Source organism: Monomorium pharaonis, chromosome 7, assembly GCF_013373865.1.
Source record: "Monomorium pharaonis isolate MP-MQ-018 chromosome 7, ASM1337386v2, whole genome shotgun sequence".
Lineage (NCBI taxonomy): Eukaryota > Metazoa > Arthropoda > Insecta > Hymenoptera > Formicidae > Monomorium > Monomorium pharaonis.
The window spans coordinates 14,414,306-14,433,707 of NC_050473.1; the positions used below are offsets into that span (position 1 = coordinate 14,414,306).

The window sequence follows — 19,402 nt, forward strand, 5'->3', positions numbered from 1 at the left end:
TCGAGAGCGGCATCGCGAGGGAGATAGAGGAAAAGATGAAGAGGAAGAGCGAGAGAGAGAGAGAGAGAGAGGGAGAACCCGGATTGGTATCGAAGCGATATATCTCGGGATTGGCTTCGCAGTGGCGGATAGTCTGCATCGAAGCAACGATAGGGGAAAGGGGTGCCACCTTGATAAACGAGCCCATAAATAACAGTAACGTCTCCACCGAAAACTCGGCCGGGTAAATGTATATCCAGAGCCAGCAGCAGCCAACGGCAGCGGCGGAACAGCAGCCAGCGGTTGAGGGAGTCACAGACTCTTCGGGTGGTGGGGTAATTTAAGATCCTATTGAGATATTTATGGGATCATAAAGCGGAACTGGCTGCTTCTATCGCCGGCAGCCATGCGTGGAGCCGCGGTCCCGCGAGCCACGGTAGTTTGTATCTTTGTTTATAACCGCCTTAGCCGCGCGCCCGTGTTTCACTTTATTTCGGTACGCTCGATCAAGTGAGCCGAGATCGTCGGGACGCCGCGCCGACGCAATTTATTAAGGGACGAGAGTAGATCGCGGCACCGACGTGACGCGTCGTTTCCACCTTGTTCTCAATCATTTAAGCCCGAGTCGCGAACGCGATTTGCCTTTCAATTGGATGCTTGCGCCGCGTCTCTACGTTAATCCACATTTCTACATCAATTTGGACCAAGTGCAAGCGTGGTGTGGCGTGGTAGATACGTTGACTTAGTGCCAACGTGGAATCTACATATTACGAGCAGAATATATCTTTAAAGGATCGTTAGTCGTGGCATCGACACACAATTTATTCTTTCCACTCTATTGCTGTGACAACTGTCGAGTTGTCATTTATTATAGATATCGTTGATCGTGATGAAAGAGAAGTTACGACGTTGCTCGCGTTAATCTGCGCGTGGTATGCGTGTCGTGACGAGCGGTAAATCGAGTCGAGAAAAGCGATCTTGGCAACACTGTGCCTCCACGTCACTTCCATCGAATCGCTCGAGTAGCTCAAGACTGCAGAATACATGCCGATGGAATTTTTATTACATTTATTACAATGTGGTTAGCCTGGCTGCGTAGGTTGCCATCGGTTGATACCTTCTCGTTCGCCCGCCTCTGCGCAAGTGTGAGAGAACGTACACACGTGTGTGTTCGTTCGTCAGTGATTTACACGTGACGCTTTGTAGAATTGCCTATTCACTAACGTATTAAAAGTCATCCGTTCTGCAATCTGTGGCAGTAACGAACGCGATAACATCGAAACGTGAGAAAAGCGCTGCATAATTACTTGAAACTTATACCGCTATTCATTCACGATAATGTCAGTGTTTCCTACGCGTCCTCACGCGTTACGTGTGAGAACGTGTGAGAATGCGCATCGCATTATAAAATAACTGAGACGTCGCGCTGTAAAGGTATAAAAACTACATTCAACATCAATTATCCAATGCGTTTGTCGAGATCGTTGTTAAATGTGTTTTACATTTTATATATACATCGAGTATTTTTATGTCGTATTATGTATTCCGAATATTTTAATAGTAAATCTGTGGAAAAACTTGTATACTTTATATATCTCTCTGTGCAGCACCAGATATAAGACTCATTTTTATTGTATATATTTATAAAGAAATACGTTTATAATATCCCGTGCGTACAGTCGGAGGAAAAGAGAGTTGAATCAATGTGTTTTTGGCCTTTCTCCTCCGTTATCGTTCAAAGGCGCCATGGCTATCGCGTCGAAACTGGAAGAGGAGCCGAAGAGACGCTTTACGGTGGTAAAGAGTGTTTGTCCGTGTGGGCTTCGTGTTGGTAACGAGCGGATTATACTCCCGCCGTGGTATCAGATGGTCCCGTACCTGGTTCCATGGTTGTTAATTAGGATGGATGCCCACGCCTTGGGCGACTTTTACGAGCGGATACGGCGCGAACCGAAATAGCGCATCCAACGTTAACGCGTCTACCTTGCTTCGGCGAACTGCCGCAAGCATCTCGATAAGAAGAAAACACTAAAAAGAAACGTTGCGAGGGGTCTATTTAGAATTATTTAGATGAGTTCCGAAAATCAGATAGCGCATCGTAAAGGTGATTGCGACCTTTTAGTCCAGACTGGACATGTTTACAATTTTGCTGAAATTGATGTCGCACAGAATTTATTGTACTATCCGCGGTGGCTATCTGTTTTCTATGGTTGCCTTTCGGAATAAAATGTTACTTCGGGGAAAAAAAGAGGGATACGAAATTTCGTAATAAAGATCTCTTCCAAGTGCTACTACAAAACTAAAAGATATATGTATGTGTGTATAAAATTGATATAAATGAGATCATTCTGTAAGAGTGTTGCGTTTTATATAATCGTTAAATTTTTTTCAAGATAAGATGTGATGCTTTCCTTCTAATTGATTCAATCCTGAGAGTATTTCCATGTAATGTTGCCAGAAAAGTTAGTAGAAGCCGCACATTTCGTGACCTGACGAAATACGTCGCGGATAAATAAGATGCATCGCTCTGCGAGCCGTTGCATTGGAGTACGCATAAAGGAAGATCAATGCGACGGCATTGTCGGGCCGGGGATATATACGAGGGATTTTCGCGAATCGCGAGTCGCGAGGTACGAGGTAACGCGGCAGTAAATCAGCATCAATCGTAATTTTTAATCCTTCGGCAGATCGACGAGCCGATTCCATTCGACAAGGCCCAAAGAGTAACGAGAGACGGTATCCTCCAGTATGAAAGCGCGCTGTGCCCGTCCGCAGTAAATCAACTATGTTATTCTAATCTCTGTTGACAGCGACGATAACGGTCGGCGGCTACTCTGCCTGTCTGAGGCACTTACCCTGATTATCGGGCCACGTAAAAATTCGTTCGATTAAAGCAAGATCAATTTTCTTCGCTTCACAGAACCTTGTTTCTCGTCAAACATGCTATTTTATCTTATCTTGATTTTAATATATGCATTTATATACGCATACATTATTTACGTTTGTATCAATTTTATAGCTAGCAATAGGATCGATTTTGTAAATCGCCTCTTTGAAATATATAGACTTTTTAATAGTACAGTTAAACGCACAGATTACATCTTTCTTTTTACGTAAGTAGTTCGATTGAAAAACGATTGTTGGTTTTCTCCTACGGGCGAATATTTTTTCATCGGTTCGTTGGGCGACTTGGCCAGAGTTAAATCGCTCGGAAGATCGACGAGGCTGCGAGAGTAACGAACGAGGCGATACCAGGCGTATCCCTCGAATGAAATCGCGCCGGCTGTCCGTAGTAAATCAACTGTCCTATTCCAATCTTTGTTCGCGGTGCTGGCAACAGCTAACGGCTGCCGCCTGCCCGCAGCCGTCGGCTCTATCTATCGATGCAGGGGGAGAGAAGTAATCTGGTGAGTCGTAAAACGTGTCAGAATGTCCAACAAACACCTACTCATTAGCCCAGGTAGGCTGGACCGTGGCAGGCGGGATTGCACAAGCACGCATTAACTCCGTGTGGGTAAGTTATGGTCCAGGGAGAGCATAATTCACCCGGAGCCAAGAAAGTGTGGGTTTACTTCTCTCGGACCTGCTCGTGTGAGGGCTTGGCTCCTCGTTATTTTATCGGGTGCCGGCCGCCTCGAGAGTCGCCCGGCTAATTGAAATCCACGTTCTTAAATTCGGAAAAACCGTCGCGTCGGTCCGTACCGGCGAGTAACTTATTACTCGCCTCGCGCGAGACGACACCGTCCGGTAGCGGGAAAGTTCAAAGCCGACGTGTGATAGAAAATCAATTTCAATTCGCTGTAAAGCGCTCTCTACACACGGAAAAACACGGGGGCTCTTCAAGTCTAGTATAGAGTTCGTTATTGAAAATTTTTAATAAGCCAAACCTTCTCCCGAGAGCTGTAGAATACCCTGTCATCGTAAATCGATGAACTTAACGAGCGCCGCGCGGGAACGTATCAGCTCGATCTTATTCAGAGACACGACAGATTTGCGTTCGGGCATGACCGATAGATCGGTTAGAGAAGAGTGGCGATCGCTGTTGGATCGCCTCTCTTGTCTCCAACAGGTACACGCGTGCCTTTCGTGAGGGTCTCTCGCCAGGATACCGCGGTTCCCTATTCCCTGCACTCGGCTTGCGTTTCTACACGCGGTATGCGCCTGTACGAGTAGATCGAGTGGCGGGTGCGCGCTGGTGTAGGTGAAATACAGGAAGCTGCAACAGCACGATGGCGCACCCGCCTCGTACCAGACCAGATAGACATCTTCGCCAACTCTCCCGCCGCCGTCTAACTAATTGGCTACTGAATTACTGGGCGACATGACCAGTTATTGCTTCGTACCTCACCTCGACTGGATATATCGGATCCAGGATCTTGCGGTTCGAGGAGTACAGCCTCGTACGCCTCTACTCTGTACGCTCTCTTCCCTCGTATTAACGATAATTCGTTCACGTAGCGTTTATTACGAAATCTTCATCCATAATGGAACTCATCGACGGACTCATTTTGTTGTATCATATGTATTTATGTACATTTTTACGCGGACTTGCAACTTATATATATATATATATATATATATATATATATATAATTTTCATAATAAAAACAATTTTGATAAGAGTTTCAATCATTTTCTCCGGCTTCTTTTTCTCACTAAAATCTGTTCTATGATATTTTCAAACTACTTGATGTTAAGTCAAGCATTAAATATTTTTCATAAAATAAAAGAATTATGTGTATTTATACATCATAATGTTTGAAGCAAAACTAATTAATCCCGGGTTAATTAAAATTGTGTTATTAAATTACTAATCCGGTATGATTATTTTCAATTAGATTGTTAATAAAATATCATTTTTTCTGTAAAAGACATAATTATATAAATTATAATTATTGATGTACATAATTACAATTGCGGTCGATATTATACTGGCCTATTCGTAGTTGCTGAATGCATAATATAATTCAGAAACGTTTAGCGAGATTTCTCTTTCAACGTCCATATGCGAGGAGCGATATATTTTAAATGCACCCGATGAAGAATGAGGGTTGTGAGAGATCTATCAGTGTGCTCGGCGCAGACTCGTTGTCTCCTGTACGCGAGTGTTTCCGTGCAGCGAGTTAAGGTACCGGTGCAAACCGAGGTACCCCCGGGTGATATACGACTTTGTGGGCGCTCGCGCGATACGCCGGCACTAAAAGGCTTAACGAGCATCTTCGTACGCCACGGCAGTCCAGAGTAAACAGGACGTGGCTTATCTTGTCACGAAAAATCTGCGGAGGAAGGCTTCTGCGCGGGTTGACTCTTATTTTTCCTCCCCTATTTTTTTTCGCTATCCCTTTTCTTTCCCCCTTTTTTCCATAATGCCATGGCAAACACGCGCGACGAACGGTCACGCCGCCGCCGCGCCGGGTAGATCCGTGCTGTTTCGAATTTTCGTTTACGGCAAGACCGATAAAAGTGGCTACGGCTCTCCCTCGCGTTAACGTTAATGGTTATGAGATCTTGATGTGTGTGTTTAACGTTCATCATCTCAGTGCGCAAGATTCTTTAATCTGTTTTTACATTCAAGAAAATCTCGCCGTTAACGCTCACGTAGCGTGTTCGGAATTTCAATTGCGGTCTCATTAATGTAATAACTTTTATCGGGAGGCAAACGAAAACGATTAAACTGTTTATCAGTATAGAGTTTGATGCGTTTTATTAATAATTCACGCGATCGTCGCCCGTGCCAATTTTGATGCAATCTCTCTCGCGATATGTTAAAGACAATACGAGGGGAATATGATAGCGGCGAAAAGCGCTTATTTATTACGGCCTCAATTAACATCCGGATCGTTACCTCGCCACCTCCCGCGTTTCACCTACTCCATCGCGCCGATAATTATGGATCTTTACAGGAAATTATTAATTCGGGCGCTTCATTATCTCCTAATGAAGCGACACGTATCGGGCCGAGTGCCGATGGAGACGTCGTTCGGCTAATTGCCGCTTTACCTTGGTGCGTCAGGCGCAGCAGCCAGTTGTTGTGTCCTGGCATTTCGAGTTACGGTTACGCCTGGCAACCCTAACGCAACCTGGGTATCGCAAGATCGAGGGACGAATGATTTTAAGGCCACGCGCTTATTTATTACAAACGGACTAAAGGCAGGAAGATGCACGCCCGTAATTGGGAGATGCCGAGGGGAGATAAAGATTTTAACGTAACTTAAAGCGCAAATTCGAAATCCTTTCTCACGCGAGGCTACGGCTCATTAATGCTTCTATAAATTATCTCGGGGTAGAGTCGCGTAAACGCGAGACACGCGAAATGTAACGTGTGTGTGTGTGTGTGTGTGTGTGTGTGTGTGTGTGCGCCGAAATAAGTGTTTAAATCGAGTTTCCGCGGATGCGCGTAAATTATTAGCCGAGAAAATATAACGACGTACATATGTTGCCTTTCTTGTAACGTTGCGCTGTAACGCGCGTAGTAAATTGTGCGGTAAATAGTATGTAACGGCGCGCAGTAAATTGCCACGGCCATATAATACTGCATTCGACACTCACACAAATTTCTCTTTCGCCCACTCGTGGAAATGTCGATACCAGTAGGATGCTTACGTCATGGCGCGAAAGTAAATTACATTAAAAATTTTGCACGCCCGCCGGCTCTCCGTTTCAACAGCCCCGGCAAATAGTTACCGCGGCTTCCATTTTGTCGATGTTGTCGATTTCAATTGCAAATATCAAGTGCCACTTTTTTTATCACCGCGAGCCCGCACTGCAAATTACGCAATATCCCTCTTGAGCGTAGATGTATTTCACTTTTCAGACATTTCACCGTGCGATCAATATGGCAGTATTATACCGTTCTGCTCGCGCGCGTTTGCACATTCCCCTTTTATTTCACAAAATTTATCGGGTCTAAGATTTTATGGCGTATACTTTCTCGACGGAGAATTTATTTCGCACTAAATTTACTATTGCTAAGACCTATTACTAACAAATTGCTACCGGTACAAATTAAGGATATTAAATCACTGATATCTCCGTTACGTGTATAACGATATAAAATATTTATCCTCTTATATACGAATACACGCAGCACTAATAATATCTTGGAAACAAAATTAAATCGGACAAGTTTTTACGCGATTTCGTTTATGGCACACGTTTGACAGGAAAGTAACATCCTTCTAAAAGATGATATTAAAATGCTATATATTATCAGATTATTATTAATTTATTCTTATTAAACCCTTCGCGGCAGTAGCGTCGACGCGCGAAGAAACGGCCGTTGGTATTCGAAATGGCAACCACTGTCGAGCCACCTGTGCGTCAAGCTTGGGTGTATCCATGTTATAAATCCGGCAGATAATGACGACATGTTTATACTCTTCATTTGTATGCTAGGCGAGGAACTGTTCCTGGCCGCACACCGAAGCCAGTCTGACTGCTCGAATGGTTGGCTCTCTTGTCCCGCAGTGGCGTAGCTACGTACTAGCTTTGCCATGCAACGAAAATTTATGTTTCCTCGACTGTACGATGCATTACAGTTATTCTCACGTAGCCGGTCGTCTACTGCAACCGCTGCAGCGACAAGATCGGATACCCGCTAAGACGTTCAAATGGAGCCGTTTGTGCCGAGTGATGTCTTAAGTTTCTCCTTTTTTTTCCCCTCGGCGAAGATTCGTTATGCTAATGTTATATCCGAGTTACATCTCAGTTGTATAACGATCTATTTGTTCTATCATCGCGTTGTGTTGACGCGTCACGAAGGCGATTAATTCGGATCTGTGCCTTCCGGCTATTATGGGCTTCAACTCTTTCCCATAGCGTCGTTTCGAAAACATGGCAGAGAAAACGACTATTGGGATTTGTCATTGATTTACGCGCGGGGTTTCAGTTCTCTAAGTAACGCGGTGGATAGATCTGTTATAGATTGCAGAGCGCATCTTCTCCGGCGTACGTGGAGCAATTGAGAAGATACATTTTATAGAAATTGTCTATAACCAATCGCCTCGAATAAACATTACATTACAGTCAGCGGGCGTTCCTCGCGCGGGTAAGAAAGAAATCGATTCTTGAAAGTGTAAGAAATTGTTTCCAGCTAATCGCAGTTTATAAATCTCGAGGGCGCACGCGGAGTGTAGTCGGTGGCGAACCGAAAACGCCGAGCGGCGTTCTCGATTCCATCTCGTCGCGGCCAAAGCCGCAGCCGGTGCGCGGTATATCTGCTAAGAGAGAGGATATTTTTTTCTTCACACATACACACGTACGTGCACGCATACGCGCGCACACAGGCGCTTAGTAGTAACACTGGCGACCATAAAGCACGAGATTCGTGCCTCGGCGTAAAATAGCTTTATTATACAAAATACATGCAAATTATCTTATTTATGGTTATGGCCGCTAATTATATTGCGTGCTTATACACAAAATGTCAACGTGGCCGGAGCCGCGGCGCGGACGCGTAATACGTTTGACTTTTTACGAGGCAGCTGGATGCTTCGTATATATGTAGGGAGGGGGCCCATATACGTAACGTATACATTTACTCGCTTAACGATCGCAAAATACCGACAGTTACGCTCGCTACGTATCGCAATATGCGAACATTACTGGGAACAATATTGCTGGAGGAAAGAGAGAGGACGCGTAGATGAAGGCCAGACGCCGCGAGTAATGGCGTATCGTTTGAAAATTGAATATAAGTGACGAGTAGCTAGTAAATAATAATGATTAATATCTCGGATCTTATGCTTATCTGCAATATTAATATTATTGCCTATATAACTTTTATGTTACACGCGTTTTTTTACACACTTATACACACACTCTCTTTCTCTATTATCATTTCGCCAATATATTATACCAGTATATAAATAATATTTTTTTTTACTGCTTTGGATATAATATTATTTTCGTTGCAAATATCAATAAATTTTTTTCACATAAAATTATTAAAATTATAAAATAATTACCATTTTAATAGAAATCGTTTGTTTTTTTTTTTAGACTGTGAAAGGTCCTGATAAAATAAATTTATAGAATATAAATTGAAGTTTACAATATCTTGTTTCCGAATTAATTTTTCAACTAGAGAAATTCGACATTTCAAAAATACGATTATTAAATTTTTCAAGGATTTAATATGAGAGAGATGGATAATAGGATCGGAAGCTCATAAATAAATGCAAGATTTAACATGAAATCATATTATGAAGTTTTCAAACGATGTTATTGCACAATTTCAAGCACAAGACACCACTCTTATTAATGGCACTACTTACGTTTACATTTTATATCGGCGAAAAAACATTTATCAAATGCGTGTGCGCGTATCATGTATGAATGTCGCAACAATAAAGAGAAAGGAAAAGGAAAGCACATCGCGTTGTCTCTATAACATATTTTTAATATTTGTAACTGAATACATTTCATACTTGTCTGTCTTCCATTATTTCTGTAAATCGAATACTATTAAAAAAAAAAAAGAAATATTTCTAGTTCCTTACGTGTTCTCGACTAAATGCAAATAGGCTTTCGTAACTCGAAGCAAAACACTGTACGCTCGCAAGGTTGCTCACATCTATATTTTATCCGCGCGCATTGACATTTATCAAATTTATCACTGATAAGCATCGCAGATAAATTGAGAAAAAAAACACGAGCGATTATCTTTGATTCTGAATCCGTCTCTCCTTCTCTCCCTCTTTTCCTTCTGTTCACCTCGGTGCAATTAATAATTCTGTCACGTCGTAATTACGTATTCAGACATGTGGCAGTATGCTTAAGTTAAGAGGTTTTTCTGATTCAAACGTTGTCGTATAAATGATTACAAATAGACGATCGTCACGCTGCTCGAAACTACATCAACGGCACTCAAGATTGCGATAAAAGTGGCGTTTTAGTTACGTGTTAAACAAATATCTTTTTTTTTTTTTAGAATAGAATTATCTCCTGCAAGCTGCTTCGCAAAGATCGACCAATCGCAAAGCGCATTTAACCGATAATTGTGGAAAAGCGTGCGCTACTTTTTTACTACTTAACTATTCGTTCAATGGTTTATTCAATACAATTTCGCATCGTAAATAAATTTCCCTACAAGTATCTTTATGATATTTGTCATGAAACTAATAAATATAAAAACTTTACTAGCGATGAGAAAATTCAATTCAATTTCATAATAAATTACGTATATCTCTTATTGTCTGGTATCGACGTTCTTCGGGTCAGATAAGCTTTCTTTAGACTTTTAGCTTACTTCTCTTAAGAGACACGATTGAAAATATAAGTGTCATATTCAGGTCTCTTGCGGTTTGCGGTGCGGAATGAAGGATGGATCGGCGACCGTTCGGCGCACCTAAACACGCGAATAAAGATAAAGCGGATACGAAAGTAAATATGGCCGAGAACCGAAAGTGCATTCCGGGCCCCGAATACAAAATGATCGCTCGTATCTAAACGACCTGCCCGCGTCCTATGGAAACCAGTATCCGATTTTCGATGCGCCCGCACGGAGCGCGGTCGTGCATTCGAAATGCACGAAATAATACGTCTACCAAACATCGTGGCTCTTAAAATATACCGGACCGGCAGCCCGCCGGTCGTTGTTGGATCGCGGCCGAATGGGTTAGCGCGACAAGACCGTCTGCGCAAAATTTACAACATCGCTACACCGCTCGCGTCCAATGGCGCTGTTACGAGAAATACAGACGGAATATTTCGCGGTGATTTGACTGCACGATCCATCGACGTTCTTGTCGCTCGCGGACGTGACATTCATTAACGAGCGACATTTTCGTAACGTCGTTAGCTTGCAAAATGAAAGAACGCCCATCATATCGAACTTTTATCGTGATCATGTCACTGTGCGACAAGTAACCGAGAGACGATCTCTTCGATATTTCATAATTTTAGGTCTGAAGATGATATTACGAGAGGAACCGTCGCCAGAAATACATTTTCTCTGATTGCGAGAAAATTGTAATTCTACTCCACTGCAAACACATCGTTCTCTTTTTCTATCGATCGTCTGCATTTTTGTAGAATTAATATGCATTTTGTAAAATACAAAAAGAAACGACGAATAGAAATAGCTCCGGTCATCTTTTTTTGTTATCGAATGATCTGGAGGGACGAAGGTGGTCCATCCCGTAGCAAACAGTGACAAAGCCGCATTCCTTTGGGCACTATTTAAGCGCTACGCCGATCCGCAGATCGACAGAATACTCGGCAACTGTCGTGTTCATACCGTTTCTCAGTATTCTACGCCAGTCAGCCAGCCAGTCGAAGCTTCTGAAGCAAAATGAAGCATCTTGTTACTCCGCTCATTCTTTTCGCGCTTACCGCTGGGCAAGTAGTTCGATTGCCGTCTTCTTACCAGAGCGGCGTCAAGTGGGAGTTCGGTACTAACGTCGTTCGCGGCGACGTATTGGCCCGCTCTAATGTTGACCATGTTGTACCAACCGTTTACAAAAAGGAGCTGGTTTCGCCAATAACTAGAGGAGAGCCAGAGCCAGTCGTAGCGGTTTACAAGGAACTGTCCATGACGCCGGATATCTACAACCCTGTCGTCCCAACTGTGTACAGAAAGGAGGATGTCGGGCAGAACGTTCACAAGCAGCATCCGATAATACCGACAGTCTTCAAGGCGCACCCGGTGGCATCAAATATTTACAAGAGTGAACCCGTCGTGCAGAACGTTTACAAGCAACAGGCTGCACCAGTGCCAATTGTTCACAAAGTATCTCCGGTCGTAGCCAACGTTCACCAACTTAAAGTCCATCAGCCGGTTCAACCAGTCGTGCATCACCAGGAACAGCTGCTGTTACAGGACTACGTTCCGAAGAATCTACCACTCCATTCGCAGCCGCAGCAAGAGGTACTGAGCCACTCGTGGAATGATCAATACAATCCCGATCATGCGTTTGTTCACGACAACGTGCACGTAGTACCGCACAATTAGCCGTCTACTCAATCTTTCCGGAATATGTTTAACATTTTTCCGTTTAATATTTTTCAAGTTAGCGTTATTGTCATATGACGCCATGACGTTATACGTAGCGAGATCAAATTTGTCATGAGTCAGCAATATTCGCAGAGAGAGAAAGAGAGTGAATAAATAACATCACAAAACCAAATCGTGTGACGTGAAATGTCATTTAATACGCAGCGTTATTTCGTTCCCAACGCATCCTCCAGCTGTTGTCCATTTTTTACAATTCTCTCCCGATTATGTATCATATTTTTCGCGGGCGACGACGTATCTCGACGTAGCGCTCAGCAAGAGTGCCCGCTGTTGTCGATAACCGGCTGCGCAGCCCGTTGGATTTAACCGAACAACGCGCCGCAAAAATTTCCCGGATTCAGCCGGTGAACCCTTGTCCTCGGTTTGACGATAATCGGGCCGTTGCGGTGTGTCGCAGCCCGAAAGAGGAGATCACAATGGAGTTAATTAAACATCTCAATAGCAGACGCCCGCCCGAGGGTGATTAGGCGTGCTGCGACGTGGCGCGGTGCACACCGACGACGCCGACGGCTATTGTACCCCCTTCTCCCTTGTCCGTTCTTCTCTGCCTCCTCCCCTCAGTTCCCGTGGAGAGAGCATCGAATCTCCGAGCAAGGACGAGACGTTGAAGGAGGACGGTCGTCCTGGCGGAAGCGGGCGGCGAAAAGGAGACGAGGATAGCCGAGAAGCTGCGGCGGCGATGGTGGTAGTAGTGGCGGTGGCGGTGGCGGCGGCGGTGCGGATGACGCACGTGGAACGAGGAGGGAAGAGAGACATGCCGGCGACATACAATGCAGGTGACAGCTCGCGCACCCCACAGGCCCTGTCTCATCTCTTTTGTTCCTGGCGTTTCGTCGGCTTTCTTCCCCATGACGGCAAGACAACCGTGGTGCGGCTCGGCGTGGCTCGGTTCGTCTCGTCTCGTCTCGTCTCGTCTCGTCTCGCGTCGTCTCAGCCTTGTGTCGCACTGAAATTGCTCAAATGGAAACGAGTGTGTCATTCTCACTACGTTCGCCTGTCACTCTCCTTGTTCTCTCTTTCTCTTTCTCTCTCATTTACTCGTTTTCTTCCTCGTTTCCTCCTTTTCTCTGTTCTCTCTCCCTTTATATCTGTCGCGTTTCTTGCTCATTTAAAGGTCGTATTTTACGAGCCTGTTGATGCGGCTATGCGTTAAATTTGTCACGTCTTTGCGAATTTATGCCAAATGCCAGGTTTGAATTCCGCGCTGCCTCGCGAGAGCGAGACAAGGACCGCGTCTACGAAGAAAAACAAAGTGAGGCATCCAACTGGGATGTTAGAAGACTAATGCATCGTATTAATCAGGCCGTAAGCGTGAGTAAATAATTGTGGATGGCAGTAACGTTGATCGTGAACTAAAAAGTGAAAAGCGTTGGCGCGAGTTACTGTCCCCTCGCGATGAAAGATAGGACAAGGTGGAGAGGCGACGAAAGAGAGCGAGAGAGAAAGAGAACTCGAGATAAGAATCACCCGGCAAGCAACATTCGTTGCCGACGTAGTAGGTGGCGTGTCGGGTGAGGTGTAGGTGTCGTGATAAACACGCGTTACTTTCAGGCTCTCTCCCGCAACAGACAAACGGGAGGAAGTCTGGTTCCTTGACTTTCCCGTTTGTGAAGTGAATGATGATGATTGCTAGTTATTATGACGGACGCGCTTCCGCTGTTATACCATCTCGGTCGAGCGTGGTTCTTTTCCCCGTGTTAAACGATAGTCCTTTCATTGCCCGCGACTATGAAAATAAAAGGTACTGCCTTTTAAAGAAGATGGTGTTAAAAAAAAAACAGAAATAGAGAAAGAGAGGGAAAATTGTCGCTAGACGACGGCGACGCGATAAAATAAACTCGTATAAGACTGTTGATCGTGATTTACGTTACGTCTCCCTGCGCCTGGCGATTTATCATCGTACGTAAATTTACGATTACCACAAAAAGCGCGACGAAATCTTTTTATCGACGGGCAATGCATCGCAGCTGCATGCTGCTTCGTAGGTGTGTTTACCGTACGCGCGATGTAGAAAGTTGCGCGGGGAATTTATCCTGGCCGCGTGTGGAAACCTCTCCGATATACTTGTACACGTGGTCTGTTAGACGCCAGTTAAAGACAAATGGGCGTTCTAACCCGTGGCGCGGCCGTTTAAATGGAAACCTGTAATTACAAGGCAGAGGAGAGATGTATCTTTCTTATCCGCGATGGCTGAAGGCTTACAAATTATAGTAAGCCAGAGATTGTTCTGATACAAGCACACACAGATACACGAACACACAGAGGTAGACGTTCGCGCCCTTATCTAATCGTTAGGCTAATACAGGAAGAGACGAATTGGTTTACTTAACCATCACATATTTGGATTTCATGCGACGCGAATTATTCTTGAAGATGTTTTTTAATTTTTTAATAATATGAAGAGTTTCTTACAAAAATTAAACATTTTTAATAAAAAATCTGAACAAGTCTCTTGTCCCGGCAAAAATCAAGCAAGTCCAGAGAGCTTTTATTTTTATAAATGGATTCGCAATACTAATCCTAAATTTTTATTCACATATCTGTTATATCTGGAGAAGAATTTTCACATTTATACAATAAACAATTTGAATAGTTTTTTGTTTCATGCAAATTTGACTTTTTAAACTTGTTTGATTTTTGTAGGAATCTCTACACATACACACACACACACACACACATATTCTTTGTCAAGTCACATAATTTTTATTAAAATAATTTTAAACTACATTTTTTACTAGACAGAATCGAATTATGATCCATTGCATGCTCTCATGTATCCGCAATTGATCTGAATAGCAAAGAAATAATTAAGAAACATACTTTTTTTACTTTTCAAAAAAGACGACAAGCAACACGAATAGTGTCCAGACGTCAGTCGAGTCGGCGGCACAGAGATTCGTTGGATTTTCGGTAGCTGATGAATCACTGCTGTCATACGCCAGGTGCCGTACATTAGAGGACGCGAGAACGCGTTCCGCGTCGCCGCGGAACGGCGATGTCACCGCGCGGAATCCGCTTTTACACGCGTCCCGGGCGAGCAAATTACGCGGGGTCTCACGGAGTACCCGCCGCGTTTTACGCTTCGGCGGGCTTAATTCTCGGGATTTGCAATGGGGTGGAACTCTCTCCGGCTCCCTCAAACGTATGCCACGCACGACTGTGTAACGCGTATGTATTATTTCCGCACTGGAATACGCTACATATATCGCCCCTCTCGTCACATACTGTCGCGTGTACACGCGTGTGTAACTATTTTTTTATCTTTGATACGCGCGCGCCTGATTTACGCCACCGTGGGTTATCTATGCTACGCATATTTGTGCAATGTCACGCTTAAATTCTTTCGCCGCTGTCTGATATAGTGTATATATAAATTAAATTCAAAATACCGCAGGAGAAAAAAAATTGTAACGGTCGCGTGAAAAACACGCGTTGCGCGAGCTGACGTGTGGGTATTGAGAGAAGCCTCGAGTTCGTTAGTGCCAAATTCTCATTAAAGTCTCACAGGCTCTCGATGACACCGCGCCATTATTGTCAGGCTGACCGTACGTTACGTACGGTCGCGTGCACGTGTCGCGATTAGGATACGTGTGTTCTATACGTTCCGCGGACAATTACGTCTTGCAGCGCGTATACGCGTATATTACGACGACGCGGCGGCGGACGTCTCTCTTGTACGGCTCGTCTCTCCTCATCAAAGGCCGACGTTGTGTCGACGCGCCGGGAATATTCGCGCACAACTCACCGTATAAACAAAATTTGCCCATGGACAACGCACGTGCGTTTGTCATATTTCAAAAACCTACCGCCTCACTCGGCCCGTCGGTCCCCCTTCGGCCCCTGCGGCCGCGTCGGCGGTAATTTCAGCATTGCGCCGCACCGACTTTAAAGGCCCGCGTCCTGTAAAAAAACCTCCAACCGCCACCGGCTCCTCCCTCGCGCGCCCCCTCCAAAAAAAAAAAACAGCTGTTAATGTCTTTTCGCCGAGAATATTTCGTTAGTCGCGACGCGCGATGCGAGATCGCGCGGCGAAATGGTGGAAGCATGATGTATACGTGCACATGTGTCGCAGGGAATGCGAAAACACGAACGTCATGAGTTTTTTTTTTTTTTTTCGTGATTCAATGTTGCTCCACGTGAAATAATAAAAATGGTGTCCCGCTTATTGCTCCCCAAGTAAATTTCGCTGTTCCGACGCAGACTTGCCCTTCGCAAAATTGTATGAAATTTCCCTTCAAAGGATTGAAAAATGAATATTACACGCGATAAGTTTTTTTTTATTCTGTGTTTTATCCGCTTCATTTGTATCAGATAATATATTGAACATATTTTGTTTCAAATCACCCATCTGATTGTAATGTTACAATGGTATTTTCATAATGGAATTTTTTTTAAATTAAATTAATCCCTTTTATCTATTTAGGATCGATTGAGATGGATGCGGGTATAATTCTCTATTGAAAATATCCTTGTCGCGCGATACTAATGCCATTATGCACCAGGAAACGACGTTGGTGCGACGTACTTTCCGCGACGTGATTTCTCTCCCGGAATTTCGGAGGACTCTGTTGTAATCGGAGACGACGTCCCGTCTCCGGTACCGAGAGAAGTCGTTCTGGCGTCTCGTCACTCGGCCGTCTGCTTTCAACACGACGCCCGTCTCTCATGCGACGCCAGACGTCGTCTTCCGCACTCCCGGCCAATATGTCGACCCTCCGCACCCGCGAAATCATCCGAACATGAAAACCAATGGTGACAGTCGATCCTAACTGTTTCGCGTCGCTTTCCGAATGGAAACCAGTCACGCCGAGCTGTCCTAAATTGGCCGCGATTGCGCGACTACGTTAAAGTCTCACCAACGACTCATAATTTAACAAAAATTTGCCATCCGCGTGTTCATCGCAGGATTTACGGCATATGAACGCGCGGCGATATTCAGGACCGCGTGTCACGTCGACGTAAAATCAAATTTGTAAATAGAATTCGTTAATTTGAATGGCGAAATGATAGTGCGTGGCCCGTTCGCAAAAGTTTCGATACGTCGCTGACATAAGCGCGAGCTGATGTCGAGGCTGATGGCATTGCCAAGCAGGCGGACTCCAATCCGAAACGTATCATCAGCCGTCCTATTTTAATAATACGATTTTAGAGGGGGCCCGCCTCCCTCGACGTTGTCATTACGCGTCCGTTCGGGGGGGTCATTTCGTCCGAAATAATTGGCGGTCCCGGTAGTTGTCTCAGCACGTATAGGGTCGGGGCATAACGGTAATGGCAGGGTGCCGTCCTCGATAATTTCGTGCGCGCGCGGGGACGTGCGGTGGATGCCGGCGCGAGGACCTATGGCGCGCAAGACGAAGGGGAATTAGGCATAGAGAGACGACCCCGACGGAAAGCGCTTCTCATGCTAACCCCGGGTAACGAGCCGAGGCGCCAGATAAGTAGAGGGCACCCAGCACCGGCCTACGGGAAATAAAATCAGGAGATTGCGGCTGTGCGGTGCCGTGTCGTCCCCGTCCAGGGTCCTTAATGCCACCTAACGCGGGCTGATTTATCAAAGGCAGTGCCATTACCGTATCCGGAATGACCGTCGTTCGGGAGGACTTGAGATATGTCCGATTATGGACGGGTGTTCCATAAATCGGATCCCCGGAGGATAACGCTTCGGGGGAACGTTCGCTCGTCTTCTCCCCGACTCGGCTCGGCGCGGCTCGACGTAAACGCGAGACGGTGCATGTTTCGCCCCGAGTTTACGATCTCGAAGTTATGTTAATGGCCGTGGTATTACGCGCGGCAGCCGCGATGACGCTTTATTAAGCGGGAGGAGTCCACTAGGTTCTCATGAAGATGTGTGGACTGACGTTTCATGAACTCAGGCGGAGTCCAGAAACACGAGTCCTGAAAGGCGGTCCGGAAATTTCTTTCACAACGTCATACCGAGTGTCTCTTATTTTAACATCTCGATGTAAACTCGTTACTTCTTGAAGCACATTTCAAGTTCTGGCGGCTTTCTCGATGAGACTCATGTTTGTCAATTGATGGATTATCTACCGCAATGTCCACTCGGTGAACGGCCGAACACTTATCATCGCCATATGATGGAGCGATACGATCATGACACGTTGCAGTTGGAATAAATCAGCATCGCCGTAGCGTTCATAAACAAATGTCAGCGAATTTGTACAAAGGTATAGGACCGCGGTTTGCACAAGGGATTTCGAAAAACGATTTCAGGGTGGTTTGAGCTGTCGCGATATTGCCGATTACTGGGCTGTTGGAAACCGCGCGATGTCCGGAATCTCTCTCTCTCTCTCTCTCTCTCTCTCTCTCTCTCTCTCTGTCTCTCTCTCTGGACTGGAGAAAAAAAAATCTGTGCGCGGATCCGGTCGCGGGCATAAAAATGCAGGTCGTGCGCGCTTGCGCGCCGCTGTTCATTCGGCTCGACATCGGTGTTTTATGGGCGACAGCTTTGTGTGTTCCGCAGTAGGCATTATTTTTCCTTCTAAACTCCGTTATACGTGGAACAATGGAGAGATTAAAACGTAAAATATGATCTCTCGAGTACGGCCGACGGGTCGGGGGCGGGATACGCCGAGAGGGAGGAGGGAGAAACGATACGGGGGAACGTCTACTACCTACGGTAAATTTTAGTGAATACCTGGGGCTACCACCTCGGGTCAACGCTGTTTTCGTCAAACGTGCGTGACGCAGCGAGGCTTGATTTATCGATTCTGAGATTGAAAAAAAATTTAACATATGGCTAATGAGTAATTTTCGATATTTATTGTCCACTCTTATCTAGATATACTACGATTTATGTCAGCTTTGTCATTGAGACATTATTTATGCTCTTTTTCAATTCGAACAATTACTTCTACATGTTGTATTTACACACCGGGATCATAAAACTAATCGTGAAAGTAATTTATTTTGACGATAGAATAATTTAGCGTGCATAAAACTTTATGCCCGATGCTCGATGGTCTATCATATATCATCAGACAAAGATAACAATTGTTATTTGTAAAAAGATAATTATTTTTGTCAGAACTGATGTTCGGGGAGATGATTTATCAGTAGATAGAAAACGTGAAATTTATTAACGACATTTTTCATCAATTGCGATCTTATTTGAGCGCGAATGCGATAAGAAAATAAAATATATCCTAAGATTCAAATATCGAGCAGCGACGCTGAATACTCGTACATAATAAACAAATTGATATTTGTACGTAAAACAATTCAAAGTACAGTTTTGCAAATTTCACAGAGCGAGAAACGAGCGTGCAAGTTTACGTAGATAAATCTCACTTTTGTACTTTTGAAAATTGTTGCGACTAAAGAACTTGGATTCACAACGAAGTACACGAATTACTTTGCAAACGTTATAGTCGTGTAATTCACAATTTC

General features: G+C 44.6%; 1 protein-coding gene across 1 annotated transcript; it reads left to right on the plus strand.

The window, feature by feature from the left end:
* The first annotated feature begins 9,958 nt into the window (after positions 1-9,958).
* LOC114253787 lies at positions 9,959-12,127 on the plus strand. Its single transcript, XM_028188771.2, has one exon. It carries the CDS (start codon positions 11,273-11,275, stop codon positions 11,930-11,932), a length of 660 nt encoding a protein of 219 aa, XP_028044572.1. The 5' UTR covers positions 9,959-11,272; the 3' UTR covers positions 11,933-12,127.
* The last annotated feature ends 7,275 nt before the right edge of the window (positions 12,128-19,402 follow it).

Coding starts and splice junctions, on each gene's coding strand:
- LOC114253787 (XM_028188771.2), top strand. CDS start 11,273: ATGAAGCATCTTGTTACTCCGCTCATTCTTTTCGCGCTTACCGCTGGG.